The 21,742-nt window shown below is 36.6% G+C and overlaps 3 protein-coding genes across 5 annotated transcripts; 2 read left to right on the top strand and 1 right to left on the bottom strand.

Annotated features, from left to right (window-relative positions):
- The first annotated feature begins 6,232 nt into the window (after nucleotides 1-6,232).
- Nucleotides 6,233-12,152, top strand: LOC110716792 (protein FAR1-RELATED SEQUENCE 1-like). Of its 3 annotated transcripts, XR_002510595.1 has the most exons (7): nucleotides 6,233-6,372; nucleotides 6,743-6,798; nucleotides 7,372-7,471; nucleotides 8,756-8,816; nucleotides 10,307-11,396; nucleotides 11,566-11,648; nucleotides 11,750-12,152. XR_002510595.1 is itself a non-coding variant. In XM_021895421.1 (6 exons), the coding sequence occupies exons 5-6, from the start codon at nucleotides 10,745-10,747 to the stop codon at nucleotides 11,574-11,576; spliced, it is 663 nt and encodes a 220-aa protein (XP_021751113.1). In that variant the 5' UTR covers nucleotides 6,233-6,372; nucleotides 6,743-6,798; nucleotides 7,372-7,471; nucleotides 8,756-8,816; nucleotides 10,307-10,744; the 3' UTR covers nucleotides 11,577-12,152. The 3 variants fall into 3 exon arrangements, 1 of the variants encoding a protein (XP_021751113.1); XR_002510596.1 differs by having other exon boundaries at nucleotides 8,756-8,811; nucleotides 11,566-12,152; XM_021895421.1 differs by having other exon boundaries at nucleotides 11,566-12,152.
- A 3,758-nt stretch (nucleotides 12,153-15,910) lies between these two features.
- LOC110716788 (nucleoplasmin-like protein ANO39) lies at nucleotides 15,911-16,399 on the top strand. The gene has a single exon (XM_021895416.1). It carries the CDS (start codon nucleotides 15,911-15,913, stop codon nucleotides 16,397-16,399), a length of 489 nt encoding a protein of 162 aa, XP_021751108.1.
- Nucleotides 16,400-17,276: 877 nt separating this feature from the next.
- LOC110716791 lies at nucleotides 17,277-20,801 on the bottom strand. The gene is made up of 4 exons (XM_021895420.1): nucleotides 20,634-20,801; nucleotides 18,414-18,440; nucleotides 17,623-17,852; nucleotides 17,277-17,522 (listed from the first exon to the last, which is right to left on the bottom strand). The coding sequence occupies exons 1-4, from the start codon at nucleotides 20,710-20,712 to the stop codon at nucleotides 17,424-17,426; spliced, it is 435 nt and encodes a 144-aa protein (XP_021751112.1). The 5' UTR covers nucleotides 20,713-20,801; the 3' UTR covers nucleotides 17,277-17,423.
- Nucleotides 20,802-21,742: the final 941 nt, after the last annotated feature.

The raw sequence follows: 21,742 nt of genomic DNA, 5'->3' as shown, positions 1-21,742 counted from the left end.
GCAAATCTTGCTTCAAATCAATCCAAGAAAACTAAAATCTCTAGAAATATCTCTATGAAAACTAATGAATCTCTAATACTAGGAACGTTCTCCAATAACTCTCTACAAAGGCTCTCAAAACTATCTCTAAAAACTGTCTTTTGAATCTTCTTAAAGTTGGGCTTTATATACGTCTTCTAATGCGGAGAAGTCAAGCGCGCAGTTAACCCTGGATCAGCACGGCCGTGCTGAATTTGGCACGGCCGTGCTAGCTTGTCAGTAAGTAAACCGGATTTCTTCTTCAAATTGGCACGGCCGTTCTATATATGGCACGCCGTGCAGCTTCCTGGCACGGCCGTGCTAAAAATGACACGGTCGTGCTGAATATACTCTAGCACGGGGCTCATACCGAAGCTGACACGGGCACGGGCAACATCTGGCACGGCCGTGCTAATGGCCTGCACGGCCGTGCGGGTGCGTGGATACTGACACGGCCGTGCTATTGGCTTGCACGGCCGTGCTGCCTTGCCTGGGGTTGCTTGCTTATAGGCCAGCACGGGTGTGCCTATGGTAACACGGCCGTGCTGCCTGTGCTATGTAATCAATGCACGGCACTTGAACTTCCTTAACTCCTCGGACTTCGGTCAAGGCTAGCTCGGTTACGCATCAAGGGCTCGGGATCCGATTAAACTCGGTTGATATTACCTGAAAACACATCAAAAACAAACCGAAAACCCGTGAAGCACGTAATATGGGGAACGTAAGCATAACAAGGTAATAATCGGCCAAAGCGGCCCCAAATACATCCAAAATCATCCTAAAATATGCTCTAAAGCGCGCCCTAAAGTGCACTTGTCACAATGACTGAATCATTTATGGATTATTCTCTATTTCTTTTATCTCTTGCCTTACATGCCACAATTACAAAAAGATGATATATTGAAAGCTAGGACTTAGATTATTAGTAGGTTTTTCATTATATGATAGTTGCATAGGTTAATTTTAATATTTTATGAACATGATATGAATTATTTGTTCAATCTAACTTTTATATAATGTGCTATAAATACATTCTATGCAACAGGTTAAACGTCATAATTATCTTGCACGTTATCATTTGAAGCATTACATTAAAAATGGTGTGCAAATAACTCAGCAACACAATCAACAACGCAACGATATTTGTACTTTTGCAGTAGTTGGTAGACAGCTAGAGTATCAATTGAAGTTCCAATTTCATTGCGTCAAAGAATCTGCTATATAAATCATGAAAAATGGCCCGATGAGCTTATCCAAAGAAATCCTGATCGTAATCCATTTTGTAGATGGAGGCCAAGTGAACTATTGGAAAGTGCTAAAATTTTTGGTGTGCCTCTTTATGACCAGGATAGACATAAAATTCAGTATTTTAATAGTCAATACCCTGTGAAACTAGGTTTTTTGAGAGAGTTGCTTGTCGAGTTTCCTGTTGTAGCCGTGATTAAAATCACGGAAGATTACCCTATGAATGGTGAGTATGTCTATGAGGGTAAAATGGAAGTGAAAAAGGAGGTTATAGTAGACCAAAAAGGAGTGAATTCAACTGTTGAGGCAACACATGCAGTTGTACTTCTTGATATTTGTGATTATAATGGAGATACATATGTTTGTTATCAGAACTCATATGGTGATTCGAGTGTGAGTATGTGCTCTGATAGTATTTCTTGATCGCGGTTTGAAACTGTGTTGGAGATACATTATGGAGAATCTATCCCCCCCCCCAATGCACCCTCCACCTGTTCTACAATCTATGTGGCAAAGGAAACAATTTGCAATTGCTTTTAATAAGCTTTCTTCATTATTTCAAGAACTTGAAGTAGCTTATAAAGGTGGTAAGCAATCGTGGGATGAAGTGAGGAACCTTTATTGTAAAGGTCAGGTAGAAAAATCAAAGGAGACACTCAATGATGCTGTGAATTTGTTTAAAGTAGCTGCAAATATTGTGAAGGAGATACGTCCTTTGGTTATAAAATATAGGGGTGTGGAAAGTGCTTCCAGTCTCGGGTCTTCCCCAATTGAAAAGATTGCTTCTGATGCTATCGAAAAGATTGCTCTTGTTGAGAAATTGCAGACAAATTGCCATTATCAGATAGAGCATTTCAATGCAAGGAAAAAACCGAGGAAATGATAGTAGATGAGATTTTTGCTATCACGAGGTTGTATATAATTAGTTAACATTATCTTTGTAGCAAGGTTTAAGTTTTAGTTTTGGTCGCACGTATTTTTAACGGCTATTTCACTAATGCCACTGAGTACTTAAAAAATTCACCAAATGCCATCGTGTTTTTCAAAATTCACCAAATGCCACTGAGGTTTAGTACAATATCATCAAATGTCATTTCCGTTAGTGGACCGTTAGTTGACCCCACCACTTGCACGTGTCACCTTCTGATTGGTCCGTTTTTTAAAAAAATTTAAAAATAACAAAAAGTAAAAAAAATAACAAAAAATTAAAAAAAAAAACTGAACCTCAAACCCCAGCCACCAGCCCAGCCGCCGGCAGTCCCGGAACCCCAGCCACCAGCCTCCACCACCCCGAAACCCCACCCCCCTTCTCTCTCGCCGCCATTTCTCCGCCGATGTCGGCCCCTCTCCCCTTCCCTTCTTCTTCCCAAACGCACAAAAACGCCATTGAAGCTCCGTTGAAGCTCACGCATGAAAGCTTGAGAAACATCATTTTTTCACCAATTTTTTTTAAACTTGTACCAAAATGTTCACAATTCAACATACAATCAATTAGAGCAAACAATTTTGTGAATTGCTTCACCAAACAAAAAATCCCAATTCAATTTGTTTAGGGTTCTTCACAAAAATTGGTGGTGATTGGAGTTGCTGCTGGTCGGCTTTTGAGATGCAGTGGTTGGTGTTGGCAGGTGCTGGTGGGAGTTGGTGTGGTAAGCTCGCTGCGTGGTTGTGAACTAACGGAGAGGGAGAGGAAGGGGGGTGGGGTTTCGGGGTGGTGGAGGAAGGGGGGTGGGGTTTCGCGGGTTACGGGGTCGCGACGGGATAGAGGAGGGGTCGCCGGCAGCCGGCGCACCTTCCGGTGCTAGCCCCGACGGCAGGGGGTGGTGGTGGCTAGGGTTTTGGGGTGGGCAGGGGGCTCGACGACAGGGAGGAGGTGGTGGTTGGCCACCTCTGAGTTTCTTTTTTTTTGTTGTTGTTTTTTTAAAAAAAAATTTATAGTTAGTTTTAATTTTTTTTTATTTTTCAAATATTTTTGGTTTTTTTTTAATTTTTGTTTAATTATTTTTTTTAAAAAACTGACCAATTAGAAGGTGACACGTGGCAAGTGGTGGAGTCAACTAACGGTCTACTAACGGACATTGACGGTCAACTAACGGAAATGACATTTGGTGATATTGTACTAAACCTCAGTGACATTTGGTGAATTTTGAAAAACACGATGACATTTGGTGAATTTTTTAAGTACTGAGTGACATTTGATGAAATAGCCGTATTTCTAATTATTGTATGAGTCTTTTCAAAGGCTTTTTGTATTACATTGTCATTAAAATTGGTAGTCCTTCCAAAAGCATATTTTATGAAAGAGGCCCCGGTACCTCAAATAAAGATACAATTTTTGTATCTCAAATGACATATTCATTATTTTGTGGCTATGAATTCGTGCTTAGTGATTATTTAATTGTTTTATACTTGCTGAGATGATGATTGTGTAACCAAAGTGACTCCGTTTGATGGAGTTAACTCTATAAACATTTAACATCGTTAATGTAACTTTTCTTGGATTTTTTTTTTTTTTTCACAGCTCTCGGATCTTGTCTTTTTTTTTTTCACACCCATCATTTTTTAATTGCAAATTTACAAAGTCAATGAAGCTCGAAAATCTGTAGACACCGGTCTGTGAAGCTCTGTACTGTTGCATCTGGTAATGGATGTTGTAGACCTGAGAAAGTGAGAGCGGCCAATTGAGTCTCAGATCTGTGCTGGAACTTGTTATCAATGGAAGGTAAGCAAATGTTGTTTCAATGAACCTGGTTACTAATATTTGTCTGTTTAGTAGAGGCGCATTAATTTTTAAATTAGTAGTTGTAGCTTTACTACCAAGGTGTTAATTGTGTAATTAACAGTTAGTTGCTTGAGTATAGAGTCAACAAGATTTAATTTTGCAATATAATTGAATGTTAGAATTGAATTGCTGCTAGATTTACCAGATTAGGGACCTCTTTGTAATTCGAAATTTATTACTATTAAAATAATTACCAGTAAAAAGACTAATGAAGTGGCATTGGGGATAATAATTACCACTATAACTGCTAAGCTATAGTTGATTGGGTAATGATTATGATGCTTTGTTATATACATTTGATTTTTTTAATGGTCGCTGTTACGATTCTATTCCTAAATTCAGTGTATTAGAGATTTTGTCCTGAATATATTTTCTGTGTTGTGTGGAATTTTTCTTATTTACACCATGTTTGTGGTTTATAAATGAAGCAGATAAAGAGGTGGAGTTGTTAGGGGTGATGGGCATCCTGAAATGCCATCTATAATCAGGGGCAGTGAGCATGTTGACATAGTTGATAGGAGTAGTGGAGTAAAATTGATTGGGAATGGTTTCAACAAGGTTGAGGGACTTGATGAATTTGTCTTTGAGGGTGTAGAAAACAATGAGTCAGAAATGTATAGTGAAAGTCAATATGTTTCTCTTATGAAGACAATTGAGACAATCGAAACTATTGTTGCTAGCAATAACATAACTGTTGTTACAACGGTAGAACCACCTCAAGTTGGTATGGTATTTAAAACCTGGCAAGATGTCGAATCCTATTATAAGGACTATGCTGAGCAGATTGGTTTTGGCGTTGCTAGGTGCAAGGAGTAAATTCAAAGGACAAGAAGAAGAGAATAGCCACGACTTGGAGGTGTGAGTGTTAGGGTAGACCTGATATAAGGGCAAGGAGAGAAGCTAAGAAAAGGGCTATGGCCATGGATGTTTCAGGTACAGGTGGAGTTGTAGATGGTGTAGTAGGCGAGGATGAGTTGGGGCGTGGCAAGAGACGTCCAAAAAATGTGAGTGCCCTGCCATGGTATATGCTAGTGTTAATGAAGAAGGAGAGTGAGTAGTGGGGGGGGGGGGTGAAATTGAAACATGAGAGGCACAAGCCGTCCCCTAGTAACTCGAAGCTCGTTAAGGAGTATCGTATGAAGCATATGACCTCCACCGTTCGAAAGAAGTTGTTGAATTACTTTGACAAGGGTGTACCTGTTACACAAATACATAGTTGCTTGGGAACGGAGAGGGAAATGCCGTTGACTGTCAAGGATTTACAGCATGAGGTTTATAAGGCTAGAAGGTTAAAGATGGTCGGGGGTGATGCTGTGGCTATGATGGAATATTTTGATAAGATGCAAGCAGGGAATGACAATTTTTTTCATGCTCCACGGCTTGATGTAGAAGGGCGGCTGAAGGATGTATTAGTCGTGCGGCGTACGATGACTTTGGTGATGTTGTTTGTTTTGATGCAACTTATTTAACCAATGATTACGAGCTCCCATTTGTTAATTTTGTTGGAGTTAACCACCACGGGCAAACAATTTTGCTTGGGTGTGCGTTGGAATCTCGTGAAGATTCAGATACGTTTTCTTAGATTTTCAAGTAGTGGTTGGCTAGCATGAATAATAGGGCTCCTGTAGCCATATTGACTGACCAAGCGGCTGCCATGAGGAAACTGCTAGCTGAGGTGATGCCTGGTACTAGGCATCGGTGGTGTATATGGCATATAACCAGGAAGTTTCCCGAATAACTTGGCAAGTGCTCAATGTAAGTCTGTTATGTTTTTGTACACTCTCACATATGATTGCAGCTGTCCCTTTACTTTTTTGCTTCTTTTTTTGGATGTTGTGTTTATAAGACCTGTTGATTCTGATCAAGTTTTGACTAAGTGTTGACTGTGTAGGAGTTTTGGCTAAGGGAAGTTGTCCCTTGTTGATTTACTTGGTGTAACGAATCTTTTCCCACTGTATCCAAAATTCAAATTTAATCTACACTCTTTAAAAAGTGAGAAGATCAGCAGAACTGTTCCTTATGAACAGTAGGGCAGTGTGCGAACGGTTTTGTCCTTGTCTTGGGATGTTATTTGCGGTCTTGCCATTGGATCTTGAATTCCTTTGCTTTCTACCTCAGCGGTCAGTCCTACTTTTCCTGAATTCACTTGCCATCACTCATTCATTTCCGTTTTCTCTCTCTTCCTACTCTCTTTCTCTTTCCTCCTCTGCTATTGTCCAGCCATTTTTCCACTTTTGCTTTTAAGATTTTTCGCTCTTCCATTGAAGGTCAATCTGAGTTTTCCATTGAAGCGTGTTCTGAGCTTCCTTTCTTCCATTATTGCTGAGGTAATTACTCGTACTGAATAAGTGTGAATTTTTACTAATGGAAATTCTGATTTAATAAATGGAAATTCTGATTTCACAATTCATAAACTCTATCAAATTTTTGTTATCTTTTTACTTTTGGTTGAGTTAATCTGATTTCTGATTATTTAGTTGATTTTTTATCTTACTTTTGGTTGAGTTATTCTGATCATTTATTAATTACGAGTTTGTTGAGTTCTCCTTCGGTCATTTACTTTTGGGGTTTTATTTAGTAAAGAATTTTATAATAATTAAGAAATTGTGTTGATTGTTCTATAGTCGTATCTTGTGCTGCAGTTCAGAAACTATGTTTGGATTCGGTTCTGATGATTGTAGTTTATGTTGCTTGCAGTTCAGCGTAGTGTTTCTGGTGAAGGTGTTGGTGAGTTCGATGTATCTGCATTCAAGGTATTTAGTTCATTCAGTATTTTTTTTGGTGAATAGTTCATTCAGTATTGATAGTGGTTATCATTGATTGATGGATTTTAAATTTAGTTTTGTATTGATTAACTTTTGGTGATTGGTAGCGGTTATGTTCGATTTTAGTGGTGATGGGTTGCAAATAGCAGGTGATTGGTATTTAGATGCAATCTATATAGATTTTGGTTATTTGAGGTAGCTTTTCTGTTTATTAATTTACTAATTAAGCTTTTTCATTTTGGTCGAATTCCAATGTATGGTTCCATTGTAGACTGTAGCTGCACACTTCAATTAACAAAGCAAGACCCTTATTGCTTTGTTGAACGTAATTTGCAATATCTGGTTGCATAGTTTGTGTTATTGCTGGAGTAACTGAGGTTTTAAAGAACAATTTCAGTAAGATTGGTTAAATTTTCTTATGTTTGGTCATAGTTGTATATGGCGATAATTTACTGGGTCTATAGTTCGTTTTTAGAATGCAAATTTAATATTTCTTTGAGAATATTTTTTGTTTTGGTTTTTAAGTCATATACTTAACTTTCTATCAATGTGATTTTGTAGGAATCTTATTAAAAAATCAAGCAGAACGTAGAATGAAACTGCAATTTTGCCGCCAGACAATTACAAATGGCATGAGATAAAGAATCTCAGACTCTTCCAGGTTAGCACTAAATCTTTACAGTCCATTCTTAAACTCTTCAACTGGTTTTTGAACCCTTTTACATTTGAATATACCTTTGCTTAACCGTCCCCTTTGAATCTGCAATTGGTCTTCTCCACACTAAGGGGTATCCTCCTCCTCGGTTCTTTTTATTTAACTGCTGGTTTTTGTTGCTTGTATTATAACAGGATATATATATAATCATTTAGATTAACTTTAATGATTAAATAAAAAAAAATCCATGTACTAAGGAAATGTACGATATCCCAAATGTCATGTGTGTTAGGGTGGTTAATAATATGTAACCTTGTAATGTTGTTGCATTTCTTATCAATAAGTGCTAAAGTGTGGACATATGTTTCTCAAATAACCTTTAAAAGAGAGAATAATGAGAAAAAAACTCAACAGCGCTATTTTGAAGGTCTAGGGGCTCTTTAACATCAGTTGCCTTAATTCCTGGATTGATTTATTATCATTACTTAATAACACTTAAACACATAGGAAAGTCCATTTTCAGAACTTACTTTTCTCATAACCAACTCTAGGTCAAATAGCCTCTGTAAAATTAATGGCAGTTATTTAGAATAAGGTGTTCTGATTAATGCTTGGATTGTGAGTATTGTTAGGTCCTTTTCTCGAGGCTCATGTAAGACGAGTCATAGTTATTAAACTTACTGCTTACATGTCTCTTAGGAGGACTGTACTGTATTTGCAGTTTCAGTAAGATTAAGACATTACCAAATACATTTTTGTTTAGTTTCCGAAAAAGTTTTGGTTTAAGAGCACTGCAGGAAGAAGTTAATCAAACTGATAACTGTTGCAGATTGCTTATGAATATGCAAAAGAAAATGGGTTGCATTTCTGTGAAACTTTTGCTAAAACAGCACAGAAAGTCAATGAGCTCTTTTGTGAAATAGGTCACTTCTTCCTTTCCTATCCTTTTGAATCATTATTAAAATAACACAAAACTAGAATATATTCAATAGAAAATAAAAAGAGAACACACAAAGAATGACTGTCGTAGAGCTTATGAACAGTGAACGACCATTATTTAAGGTTAATCGAGGGGTAATTTCATCCCCCCCGCCCTTCTTTTATATATATATATATATATATTATATATATATATATATATATATAATATATATATATATATATATATAATATATATATATATATATATTTTGCTAATTTTTGTTTTATATTTTTAGTTTGTTACTTTGAATAATTTGGGTGATGAATTTTGTTACTGAGTTTGCAATCACTGATTTGAATGTTGCATAGGTTTTGATTCCTATTCTGAAACCAACTAGATACACTGGTGCTGATCCTTATAAAATGTAAGGTTAGTCTCACCTTCAATGCTTTTTTTACTAGCTATTTATGTTTCTCGAGTTTTTTGGTTTGCTATTTCAGTTATCGAGCATTTGCTTTAGAAAGTGGGATTTTGGTGAGTTTGATTGGTGTTGTTTACGTGCAATTAAGCCCTTTTCTTTCAAGTAGCTGTAGAATTGGATTCTGAGCGAAATCGGGTAAATGAATGACTAATAAGGTTTTGGATGAGGCCAAATAAGTGAAGTGTATTCTAATTTAGCGCCAAGAAATTTAATAATCAGCTTCAGAGATTTAGTAAACGGCTTGGTTTGTAGGCAGGAAGCAGCAAGATGGCGAATACTTGATTGTGCAGGAAACCTGTACACACTTTTAAAAGTCAGAAGTTGGGATGGGTATCAAGCTCATAGATGAACTTCTGTGGTTCAGATGTTCCAAAATTGTTATTTGGTAATTTAGGGTTTCCAACTTAATTCGAAAAAAAGGTCAGTATCAAGCTCATTGATGAACTAATAAGGTGACCATGTGGTGATTGCTTTGAACTTCCAGTAATAAAGGGTAAAAGAACGAGAGAGGATCTTAATCTTATAATGGAAAATGAGAATTAAAAATAAGACTGATGTCAATGTTATTAGATTGGACAAAAGCTTAAGGGGCATTGTTGCAAACCTTCCTAGCATAGTCAATCTCAATCTGATTCTTGGACCTTTATTTTTTTGGATTAATATTCTTGGATGATATGACTGTTTTAAGGTTTGCACTTCAACTCTTCAAGGTTAGGATGCTATTTCTATCTTGTTTTCATCGTTGGTTAACTCTGTTCTTTTTTGCCTACTATTTAATGTAGATGATATGGGATGAAATGGAACTCTATTCTTTTTTGCCAACTATTTTATTTAGATGATATGGGATGAAACGAAACTCTGTTCTTTTTTGCCTACTATTTTATTTAGATGGTATAGTATAGGATGAAATGGGCAAGCATGAAACAAATAGGGATAACTGAATAAGATGATAGTTGAGCTTGAACAAGAATGCATAGAAGTATACACGAGAAGAGTTGATGTGGCTAACCACTCTACAGCTCAGCTACAACTGGCTATATATTGATGATTTCGAGGCAGAACTTGCATCCATTTATTCTGCAATTGGAGAACTACCATTAAATAATAATTAATTTGTGAACTTGGTAGGGTTAGTAAACTTCACTCTTTTTAGAATGCTTGATCAGGTTTCTAATTTTATGATGCTTTGTGTGATTACTTCGACTTGTGATGTGTCTAAGATACATTTGTTTTCAAAACGGTTTGCATGCTAGTTTTGTCCATATAATTCTAAAACAAATGTCACTTATAATTATCATAAACTTATTAATTAAACCTACTTGTTTATGTGGAATGAAAATCTGAAATATTGATTTAATTTACTCTGTCACAAAGTGTTGGCGTTAATCTGAATTTTGATCAAACCCTATGTGCTATATAACTTTATTTTGACAATCAGGTACACAGAATTCAAACCCAAATTGAAGGAGGTCATATGTGAGAGTTTTATGACTGATGAGTTTGAAACGCGTTGGTGTGCGCTAATGTCTCAGTACAAGCTTGAGAAAAATGAATGGCTTACTAGGCTGTTTAAAGAGAGACATATGTGGGTGCCGGCCTATATGAAGGAGTATTTTTGGTCCAGTATGAAGACTACGCAAAGGGTTGAGAGCATTAATAGCTTTTTTGACGGGTTTCTTACTCGACATACAAAGCTGTTTGAATTCCCTCACAAGTATCGTAGGGCCATGGATAAGCGGATACGTGATGAAACCAATGCAGATGCTTACTGTTCAAAGTACTTGAGGAGGTTAGTGAGTGGTTTCAAGACGGAGAAGGTCTTTCAAAAGCTACGGACACAAAATTTCAAGAAGTCCAGACAGAATGTTCTTCGAGGATGATGTATGTGTATGATAGAGGTGAGCGAGTAATTTCTGACAATATAATTGAGTACACTCTTGAGGACCGAGTGTGGCTTGTTCCACCTGGTAAGAGTGAGGAGGTAATTACTGATCGGCATAGGTATTATTGTGTTACCTTCAACACCGAAACAACGGAAGTATGTTGTAATTGCAGGAAAATTGAAACACATGGTATTATGTGTAAACACACCATCAGTATATTAGATCGGAATTTTGTGCTTGATGTGCCTGAGAGATATATTGTAAGCCGGTGGCAAAAGGACATAATGCGCAAACATACAAGGGTGAAGGTAACTGCTGATGATCCATCCGAAGTTGTTCATGTGAAACGGTTCAATATGCTATTGAAAGTTGCTGAGCCATTGTGTGAAGAGGCGGCCATGGTGAATGATGAGACGGTACAAATGGTCATAGACTCAATTAATCAGTTGCGGTTGGATGTTGATAAGTGTAGGAAGACGAAGCTTGAGCAAACCATAGCTCTAAATTTCCCGAATGATTTTCAGGGATCTGCGAGTGCAGGGTTCAGTGGTACAGCCTTGGCTGTTCAGAAACCAACTCATGTAGAAAATGTAAAGGAAATTGGTGCTACTGTTAAGGACCCGGTTCCACCGAAGAAGCCTCGAGGTAGGCCAAAAGGTTCAAGTAACAAAGGTTTAGCTGATATAGGTTACAAAAAACCAAAACAGCAGAAGGCTAAAATATGGCAGCAATCTTTATGTTTTTTACACTTATTGCGATATCTGTAATTTAGCTAGTGGTTGTTTGTCATTTAGTTGTTTTGCTGATAATGTAGGAACCAAATGATGCTGAAAACGAAGGAATGATGGTGCAGACTCACCTGTAGCCCCTGATGTGGCTGCTCCCGATATACTTCCAGTAAATATCCTGTTATGATTTTTCATTATACATGCCTTTCAATATTAACTTTGTAATACAAGTAGCTGCTGCATTTACTTTTTTGGAATCAAATTAATCAGGTTAAACGGAAGCAGGCACAATTGGTGGATTGCGACACTATTGGTCTGGGTGACAAAGTGACTTTTGATAATGAGTTACTAATGAGGAAAAGCATGGAATGGTGCACGGGTCCATCTGAATTCTGAAATGCTTTAGATGTGCTCTAGAAATGACTTAGGTGTTCTTGACCAGGTTAGGTGTACGTTTTAGGACATGCGTTTTTGGTGGATGTAGCTTAACCAAGTATTAGGCTATGTTTAAGCTTATATTCGGATCTCTACATAGTAACTCAATATTTGTGGTTAATTTGCCCTTAGTTATTTTAACTAAAAGCTTGTAATTTTTATGGATCACCATTAGTACTGGATTATAGATTTAAGTTTAAGCTTTAAGTTAATTTATATTACTAAATTATTTCAGTCAGATGATAAATTACCATATTACTTTGTGCAACTTTTATGTACTGTATTACAGGCTTACCATATTCAAAGAAAAAATGGCAAAAAATCAAAACACAATCAAAGTAATGAAAATCGACCAAAAGTGTCGGCTGATTAATTAATTAAAACAGTCGGCCAAAAGGCCGACTGACGAATTGAGAATCGTCAATAAACCCCGACCCCTTGGCCGGGTAAAGAAAAAAACGGCACGCAGGCCGTATAAATAGAAAAAATAAAGCATAGCTTAATTAAGCAGAAGGAGGGCGGTCAAGTTTAGCAAGCGTCTGAGGCAAGTCCTCAACTGGCGCCTGGTCCTTCTCAGCAGTCGCCTCCTCCTACGCAGGACCTTCCTGGGGCGGCTCCTCCTAGGCTGGCTCCCCCTACCTCGGCTCCCCTGCCGCCTCGCCTTCCTGCTCAGACTCAGAAGAAGAGTCAGATGACTCCTCCTCCTCTTCGGTCGCCTCCTCATCGTCTATCTGACCAAGAATTTCAGCATTGTAGGCGTCAGAACAGGTGGCGAACTGCTTATCCCATTTTTCAAAGTTGGAATTAGGGAGTAGAGCAGCCCAGGAACTCTTCATGATGGCCATATAGTCATCATTCATGTCCTGGACGAGGACCTCCTTGTCCTTTTGCTCCGCCTCCGACAGTTGAGCTTGAATTTGAGCAGTAAGGTCCGCCTCTTGAGTCTGTAGGCGGCTCTTCAGCTTGGTAAGGCGCCTACGCAGGCTCTCCTCCTCCTTCTCCGCCTGCCTGAGAGGCTCCATCTCCTCTCTAAGGGCCGCCAAGGAATGCTCCAGCTCTTGAATCTTGGCCCTGGCCGCCTCAAGGTCCTTCTTGACCTACAAATTGGCTGACGCCTGAGAATAAAGGATGTCAATCGTCAAGATTTCATTTTGGGCTATCTGGAACATAGCCTTGTCAAAATCAGAGGCGTTCATGGCCTTGGCAGAATTTACCTCTCGGTTCTTCTCATTAATGGGCCGACAGAGCCCTTGCACGCGGAGCATAGTCTGCGGGCGTCAGTTACACCAGGCGTCAAATAAACAGGCGGCTTAAACCAATAAAGCATTAAAAAGTGCTAAGTTACCTCAGCCAGGATGGCCTCCAAATTCAGGGTGCCGACTCCTGGCACATGGTCCTTCTCCTCAGTAGGAATGGAGCGCAGCATAGTCCTGGCCATCTGGACCAGGTCAATCTCAGCAGGGGCGCCTGCAAAAAAATAGATTGGTTAAATTCAGTCAAAACACGAAAAACAAGTCGCCTGGTTCTCATAAAACAGGCGGCCCTTCAATCAAATTCACAAAAAGAAAGGCAACTAACTTTGGTATCCCTTGGAGGCCGGCTGGTCGCCGGGGTAACAGGCGTCCTAACCCCTCTAGGGGGGGGGTTCCTGTTCTGCTTCTCAGCAGAAGGCCGCCTGGCATTCCCAGGTGTGGAGACGTCCCTAGCCGTCTGCTTTCGGACTTTGGGGTCCGGCTGGGAAGCAGGAGAGGACCTGGACGTGTTGCCCTGCAAACAAAATTAAACAAATTAATAAGCAGGCGGTGGGTTTACTAGAGAGATTTCTCAGGAGAGGTTCCCAGAGAACCAATCCCATGCTGACACGTGGCATACCCAATGATTGGGTAAAATGACGGCTTTTCTAGCCCAATTCCCGAGGAAGCCCTCCATTCCTAAGTTTTCGTTACCTAGGATGGCGGCACACATTTCAAGACCCTATAAATAGAGAGATGTTCCCATCATGGGACACATTCAGAAATATACGCAAAAAACAGAGCAATCATTAATTGCAGATATTCTCTCGAAATCCGAGAAAATACTTCACTTTCCGCACTTTTTACAGACTCCATACACGTTCTAACTTGATCGTTGGAGGCGGAACTCCACCCACCCGAAGTCTCCGCTATTTTGCAGGAACAGGAGTCCAGAGACCAATCTTGGAATTGTAACTCTCCCGCAGGACATCAAAAAACTTCGAAACACTAATAAGTTCAAATAATTTCAAATCAATACTAATAAGTTCTGATAAGTTCTAATAAGTAAAAATAAGTATTGCATTCTCAAAAAAATAAAAAAATAAAAAAATTCAATAAGTATATTATAAGTTCGGATCAATATTAATAAGTTAAGATAATAAGCAAAATTAAGTTAAATAGAATGGACCCATAAAGCAAGTCATAATTTATATTTTTTACTAGTACTTCGTATAATTTACATGTCATAATGTGAGTATCAACTACAATGGGAGTACTATTTTTCAGGCGCGTGCATATTTACAATTTCTATTTACAATGGGAGAAGGAGGGATATAAGGATAATTCCAACCTGACCACAAGGGTTAAAGGCGGAGTTGTAACCACTATTTCAAACCATTCCAAAATTTTAAGATTCTTAAAGCTAAACTTTGAACCTGTAGGTAATTAAACGTATAGTGTAAGAGAATGACAAAAACCTAAAATAAAACAAGAAAAAAGGAAATGAGTGTAGAAGCAAGTATGTATTACACCATTCCTGACTAAGCTAACAATTAGGTACTCACATTTGAGGGTTTTCACCCTTTGAGTACTCACTTTTCTTCACCCTTTAGGTACTCATGCTCAAATTTAGGTTAGTAATCATACCCTTCACCATATCACAGTTAATCCTAATATAATTAACTTGTTTTTAAAAAAAAAATCAATTTTATGTATAAACATAAGTTTTATTTTATCCGGCATTGTTTTATATAGTGTCATAATTGTGTGGCTTGCTTTTAGAATGACCAATTATAAATATAATGTACTCTACTTCATATATGTATTCATACAATAATTTTAAAGAGCAAATTTTGTAAAATAATTATTTTAGTATATATTTATGATTTTATTTTTGGATTTAATTCTTGATCAAAGTCTTCTATGAGGATTAATAAAATAATCATGTAATATTATTTCCTTGCATTTTTTCAATTTTTGGGACGAATAAGTCTTGTGTACAACAGGTGTACATTAATTTATTGTAAAACGATCAATTTGAGCGTAACTTTAACTATTTTTATGGTAACTTTAACCACTTAAAGGGTAACTTTTAATTTATCGTTGCTTTGAATTTTGTTTTAATGTGTAATTTCTTATAGATACGTGGTCACATATTATAAAAACTAACATGATTAATCTAATATATTATAAGTTTATTTGTAAGATAAAATTTATTAATAGAAAAATTATAACTTTTGCAGTATAAAGGATAACTTTAAGTACTTTTAACATAACTTTAATCCGTTTTACAATACATTAACGTACACCCGCCTTTTTGGAGAATATGTGTTTTAGGACAGCGTACGTCTTTTAAGTGTTGCGTCTATTGTTTTTAACTTGAATCAAAATCTGCATTCAAGGTATTTAGTTCATTCAGTATTTTTTAGTTAGTAATCATGACTTACATATGTGCTGCAGTTCAGAAACTATATATCATGACTTACATATGTGGAATAAATTTAGTTAGTAATGTAGAGGGGATGTTAACGCGTGACCATGACCAAAGTTGCATGCAATATGTGTTCTACGTACTTTTTTACTACATGCAAATTACACTTGAAGTTTGCTATCTTACTTGTTTTTTCCCTTTAAAAAGAGTAGAGCACAAGCCAAATAACAAACCAAACAACGCTATCTTACTTGAAGTTGCTATCTTACTTGCTCTTCAACTTAAAACCATTCTCAGAACTAACTTCAACCCAAACAACTTTTCTATATCACAATGTCTTCTTCAAGAGCTATATCAAAGATAACCAAACTCAAATACATCAAAAACTTTGATCCAAAAGTTCCAAAAGGTGAAATAATTTTTGACATGAACGAAGAAGATGTTAAAGACATCAATGAAGAACAAGAAAATGAAAATATTGATGATGATATTATGGACAAAGCATCGAAATTGGCGATGGCGGGTGCTACAGTCGAGTACACCTTTAAAGCCGGCGCGGTGGCAAAAGCGTATGCCGAGGGAGATGTTACTTTTGAGAAGCTCAAAAGCAAGCTCGGTGTCTCGGGTTCGAATGCATCCTACCATGATGTGAACAACATGCTTGAGGAGGCAATAGGAGATGCGCAGGAGCAAGAAGAGCTGCTCAACAAGATTGATGAGGAAAAGAAAGCTAAGGGCAAAGCAAATGTGGAGGAGAGTGAAGATGAAGAGGATGAAGAGAGTGATGAGAGTGAGAGTGATGAGAGTGAAGATGATGAGTAATAGGGGTTGTTTTAGTATAATTGTATCCTACGCCCAACTACTAAGTATGTTTTTTTTCATAGAGAGTTACTAGCTAGTATGGTGTTGGTTGTTGATTCAAAAGTTTATTGTGTTTTATCTATTAATTTATGGTTGTTGATGTAATATGTAGTTATTAACGAAGTGAAATGAATGGTTGGGCTTTTATTATTAAATTAATCTTAAATTTTATTATTTCAATAGCAATAATAATGTTTCCTTTTAATTTATTACAAGTATATGAATTTTATCCTTTAATTACAAATAGTATTAATCTAGTCAATTTGATCCTATATTTCCTGAGGTTTTTTTTAATCTAATATCTCAAATTTTTTGATGTGCTAACATCGGTATAATTCTACAAGATAATTTTGAGTACTCTTTCGAAGACCAAGTCTTATACACTTACTATTGAATGTGAGCAACTATAAGACTTGGTCACTTACTATTGAATGAGATTATGTGAGCAAATCTTTCTTTTCGAAGACCAAGTCTTATACACTTACTATTGAATGAGATTATGTGAATGTAATCGACATGGATCAATGATTGAATCAGTATGTTGTTCGTCTTATTCCAAACAGTTTACAACCATAAATTGAAGTAATAGTTAAACCAAAAGAGAGAGAATATAAGAGATGTCAAACTAATTAGCTTCAGTACGTACACAAATTGTTATACTCCCTCCGTCGCTATACAATTTTTAGGGAATTTGGTCCAAAAAAATGGATAGTACATATGTAATACGAAGAGCATCATTTATGCAGGAGATAATAATAATAACAATAAAAGCAGTTACAACAACTACAATTAAAATAATAGTTCTTATTGTTATTAACAATAATGAAGCGTTTGCAAATTGATTTGAATATTTTTTTTAAACCCAAACAAAAGTGCAAAAAAATAGATTATTAGTTGTTAAATAGATACTAGTTCTCTTACTGTAATAAATACGAAGTAGTTACAAGAAGAATCAAGCAGAAATATCATAACGATAGAAGAAAAATTATAGTTTCTCTTCCTTGCAATCCTTAAGCTCATAATCACAATACTTTGTCAAACGAGATACAGTAGAGAAGCAAGGTTCCCCATACTCTTTAACCTCCTACAACAATAGACAAAATCTTTAGAAGTCTTCATTTTTCTACAAAATTAAAGTGAATTATAAAATCATAATGAGCATATATATGGCAAAGCTAACAAACCTTCATATAAGTCTTGAAGAGATCCTCACACCTCTTACGACCTTTATTTCCAGAATAAGACTGGGCTACTAACCAGTGCGTAACTGCTGCAGTCCCAAGCTCTTTGTTCAGAAAAGCAAGTTCTTCTTGAATTGACATGCCACTCTCTTGCTTTCCCAGGGAGGCTAAAAGCTCTTCAACACTTGATAAACCCCGTAAAACGGCAACTTGCTTAAGCATGTCATGATGATCTGGAAGAAATAACATAACATTCACATTATTATTATTTATAACTTTGCACATTTATATCATTTTTGCGATAAAAATATGGCTTTAAACAGAGAAGAATTGAGGGAGAGAATTTATGCTGACGCCTTCTACATTCTTTATATTGATTCATCATTTCTGGCCGACCCCAAATTATTTTGGGATCAAGGCTTTGTTGTTGTAGTTGTAGTATTTATATTATTTCTTTGAAGTTCGCAACAAGAGCAAGTGTGCTCATCTCCTTCCAATAGACTTTCATCATCATTCAAGGAAGAAGATTGCTCCCCAAGCATGTTTGTTAGTCTAACAGTAATTAGTGTATATCATGTCCTGGCCTCTTTCTTGCAATAATGCTTGTAATGCTTGTATTTAAGATGTGGTTTCGAGTTAGGCCTTGTTTTAGTTCAGTCAAATTATGTCCTAACGATACTTGAGCTTCCAAGAATGATCATAAAATAATAAGAGCACCCATATATATAATTGAGCCCCATGATTTATAAAATATGATACATAAAAGAGAAACAATGGAAAAAATTTCGACTTACAGTAGCCTGGTCCTCCAAGCTTCAATGCTGTTTCAAGGCCAAGTAAAATAACGTGAGAAAGGACTTTCATTGAAAGGAAGAGTATGAAGATTGAGCAATACATGATATAGGGTAAAACAAGAGTACAATACATGATTGAGCGAAAAGAAAGTTGGGACAATATTCTGAAAATTTGTGACATAATTGAGCAATAAAAACAAGGAAAAATGGAAAACAATAATCCCACCTTTGGGTGGTCTTCTCAAAATAGTCCCACATTTACTTAATTTCAAAATAATCCTACCTTTAACTTCAATCTTAATAAAACAAGCCTTTTACCTGTTGCTAAGCTATGGTAACCGATATATCAAGTTAATTGTAGCACTTGTCAAGTTTTCATTGGTTTAGATATTCATTTTTCTTAAAAAGCTTAAAACTATAAAATATAATCAATATCTTTGCAGCTCACATCTTCTGTAATTGTACAGCACCACCCTCATCCAAAAATTCAACCCCTGCCACCACAACTTCCTACCCCAACATCACAACATCTTTGTATGATTGTACCTAACCAATGCAACTTCTAATAGATCTATGTTTCTCGCCTCAGCACCATTCAATCATATCAGCTAAGAATGATTAACGTGTTTAACTACTAAAATTAAGGTTGCAAATCAGGACAAAAAAAGATGCTCCTAGTCTTATCCTGAAAACATGGTACAAGATTTCCAATGGTTAATAATTTGGAATCAATTATAAATCATTCCATAAAACAACTTAATTCTACTAATAAGTTGAACTTGTGTAGTTAAAGTTGAACTTGTGTAGTTAAAAACTTAAAATTGTAAATAAATCACTATAAAGTTCTGTTTATTTAATTAAACCAGAAAAAAATTGATATTTTTAAGGGGAGTTAACCTTTGAAACTCCTGTCATTGAAATCCACCCAAAAACTGATCCATATCAAGGGGCGCACTGAAGTAGCCAGAACAAGATAATATATTTTAGTGTAATCCTCTACTTTCTCCTTATTTCTGCCGTTTCTATTCACCACAATCACACACCATCTTTATACATTTTCTGCCCAAAAAAACCAGTCCATAACAGAATACCACCCAAAGGTGGGATTATTGTTTTCCACTTTTCCTAAAAACAATCATATAAGCCTCATTTCCTCAACCAAAATCACAGATTGACATGCAATTCTACATAAAAGTGTTATCAAATTGAAGCAACGTCAGTTTGAATTCTTTCACAATTTGACTCATATAAAAGTTACTTTCTGTGTGATCCCTAATAACAATTAAAAAAAAAAAAAGGGTCAGGCCACTTCAACTCAATTCAGTGAAGATAATGAAACTTAACAAAGAAAAGAGGGTGTACATTGCAGAAGTTAATCAGATCACAAACTAAGGCTTTCATACTTGTACAGGATACAAACTGTTTATCATATGTTAGTTATGGAATAAGGATAAAATGTAGCATTGGATAAACATAAATTAGAACAATCTTTGTTCGCCCGCATAACGGAATTTGGGTGAGGAATTACATAGCTGAATAGGCTGTTCTTTGTTTTATTATATAAGGCCCCAATCTTATGAATTTGGATGAGGAGACTTGAAAATTGGAAAGGATCGGATAGAGGAAGGTGAAAGGTAAAGGACAACCAAAGCAAACTTTAATGAAGGTGATTGAAATCGATATGTGACTATTGGGAAACGGCTTATGGAGTCCCCGAGTTCATCAGAGACACTGAAAACAAAAGGCTGGTGCGCCTTAAATATTGGGAAACGGCTTATGGAGTCCCCAAATTACCAGCTTTTGTACCTTTGCCTTCCAAGTAGTAAAGGTGCAAACAAAAAGTTCAGAGAGTTGAAGATTCTGTAAGTGGTCATAGAGCGAACTACATGAAAATGCAACTCAGAATCTAGATGACCAGACAATATTAAACCCCGGACGACCCTTGCAACCGGGCCTTTTGTACTTTCGGTCCGAAATACCCGACCCGAGTCTTAAACCACCGGGCCCAACCACCCGCCTTTTCAGCCCGAAATCCGCCCGAAACCTAATTTGCTCACCTCTAAGACTAAACGAGACCTCATTCATAATTTCATATCCAGCTAATCTAAACGGAAAATAAAACAAATTGATGATCATACAAAGCAAAACAATTATGAAATTCATCATCCAAATTATGGCAAACGAAAAAGAGAGAATAAATACGGAAAATAAAACTGTAACCTCGGAATAATCGGGAGCGTGACAACCACCCTCCTACGCTTGATTTGCCGCCGCCGCCGACTCTACTGCCTCCGCCCATCGTCTACGAAAACTAGGCAAGGATGAAGGAGCGTAAAAACTAAAAACTTTAGCTAGGGTTTTCTTCTGGTAAATGGTAATTTTCTGAAGTTGCCTTCCTCTGTTCTTGGCTTTATCTACCAAGTAATCCGTGGTAAATTTTGTTACTGTAGTATTTTTAATTGACTAAAGTACCCTTTACTTTACCAAGGTTTAAATAAAAACTAGAATATTATATCATATCTTATTTATATTGAAAATATATCACACATGATATATTTTCGTAATCTATTTATCTTATATGCTCAACACATTGGTGTTAGTATTTTCATAAGTATTTATCTTATATGGTCACAAAGGCCTAACTACTTTTATATCCTCTCATCTCTTGTCACAAACACCTTCCCTCTCCTTAATAATGAAACTTAACTGCACTCAACGACGACAGCAACAATCTTTCCTCCACTAGGCAAATTATTCACACCGATAGATAGATTTAGCCAAAATTCCTTCTCAACGATTCTTGAGCGTCATATAAATAAATAAGTAAAAATGATGTCATCATACGTATTTATATCTATATCTGTATCTATACTAATATTTAAAAACAAACCCCAACCTATAAATATGCCACATCATACATTTCATTTTTATTATGAATGTCGCATGTCATTATTTAGAAAAATCATAAAAAAAATTTATTTTTATTTTGAAAAATTAGAATTGTATTATATTTTCAATTTGGCATAATAACAATGGACCACGTGTCCCAAACCACCTAATGGGTGAGTTACACTTGTCAAAATTTGAGAGGTCAATGACCCCTGTATTGTTCTTATAAAAACCCCATAAGAGTGCATGTTTGAGGAGGATGAAATACTCACTTAAGAAAGTGACACACACTTTCTCTCTAAAACCCCCCTCCAACTTCTCTCTAGATTAGCCTTTGTTTATCTACTTAATATTGTTATTAATTTCCCTAAACACATACTTACTTAGGCATCGGAGGGGAGATAAGGATTATTCTTCTTTTTTGCAGGTAAACATCAGAA

The sequence above is a fragment of the Chenopodium quinoa genome, unplaced genomic scaffold (genome assembly GCF_001683475.1).
Source record: "Chenopodium quinoa cultivar QQ74 unplaced genomic scaffold, ASM168347v1, whole genome shotgun sequence".
NCBI lineage: Eukaryota > Viridiplantae > Streptophyta > Magnoliopsida > Caryophyllales > Amaranthaceae > Chenopodium > Chenopodium quinoa.
This window is presented reverse-complemented; position numbering and strand designations above follow the sequence as displayed.

Coding starts and splice junctions, on each gene's coding strand:
- LOC110716792 (XM_021895421.1), top strand. CDS start 10,745: ATGATGTATGTGTATGATAGAGGTGAGCGAGTAATTTCTGACAATATA.
- LOC110716788 (XM_021895416.1), top strand. CDS start 15,911: ATGTCTTCTTCAAGAGCTATATCAAAGATAACCAAACTCAAATACATC.
- LOC110716791 (XM_021895420.1), bottom strand. CDS start 20,712: ATGGGCGGAGGCAGTAGAGTCGGCGGCGGCGGCAAATCAAGCGTAGGA. Junction 18,441..20,633: donor ACGCTCCCGATTATTCCGAG/GTTACAGTTTTA, acceptor GCCTTGAAACAG/CATTGAAGCTTGGAGGACCA. Junction 17,523..17,622: donor TCTTCAAGACTTATATGAAG/GTTTGTTAGCTT, acceptor CTATTGTTGTAG/GAGGTTAAAGAGTATGGGGA.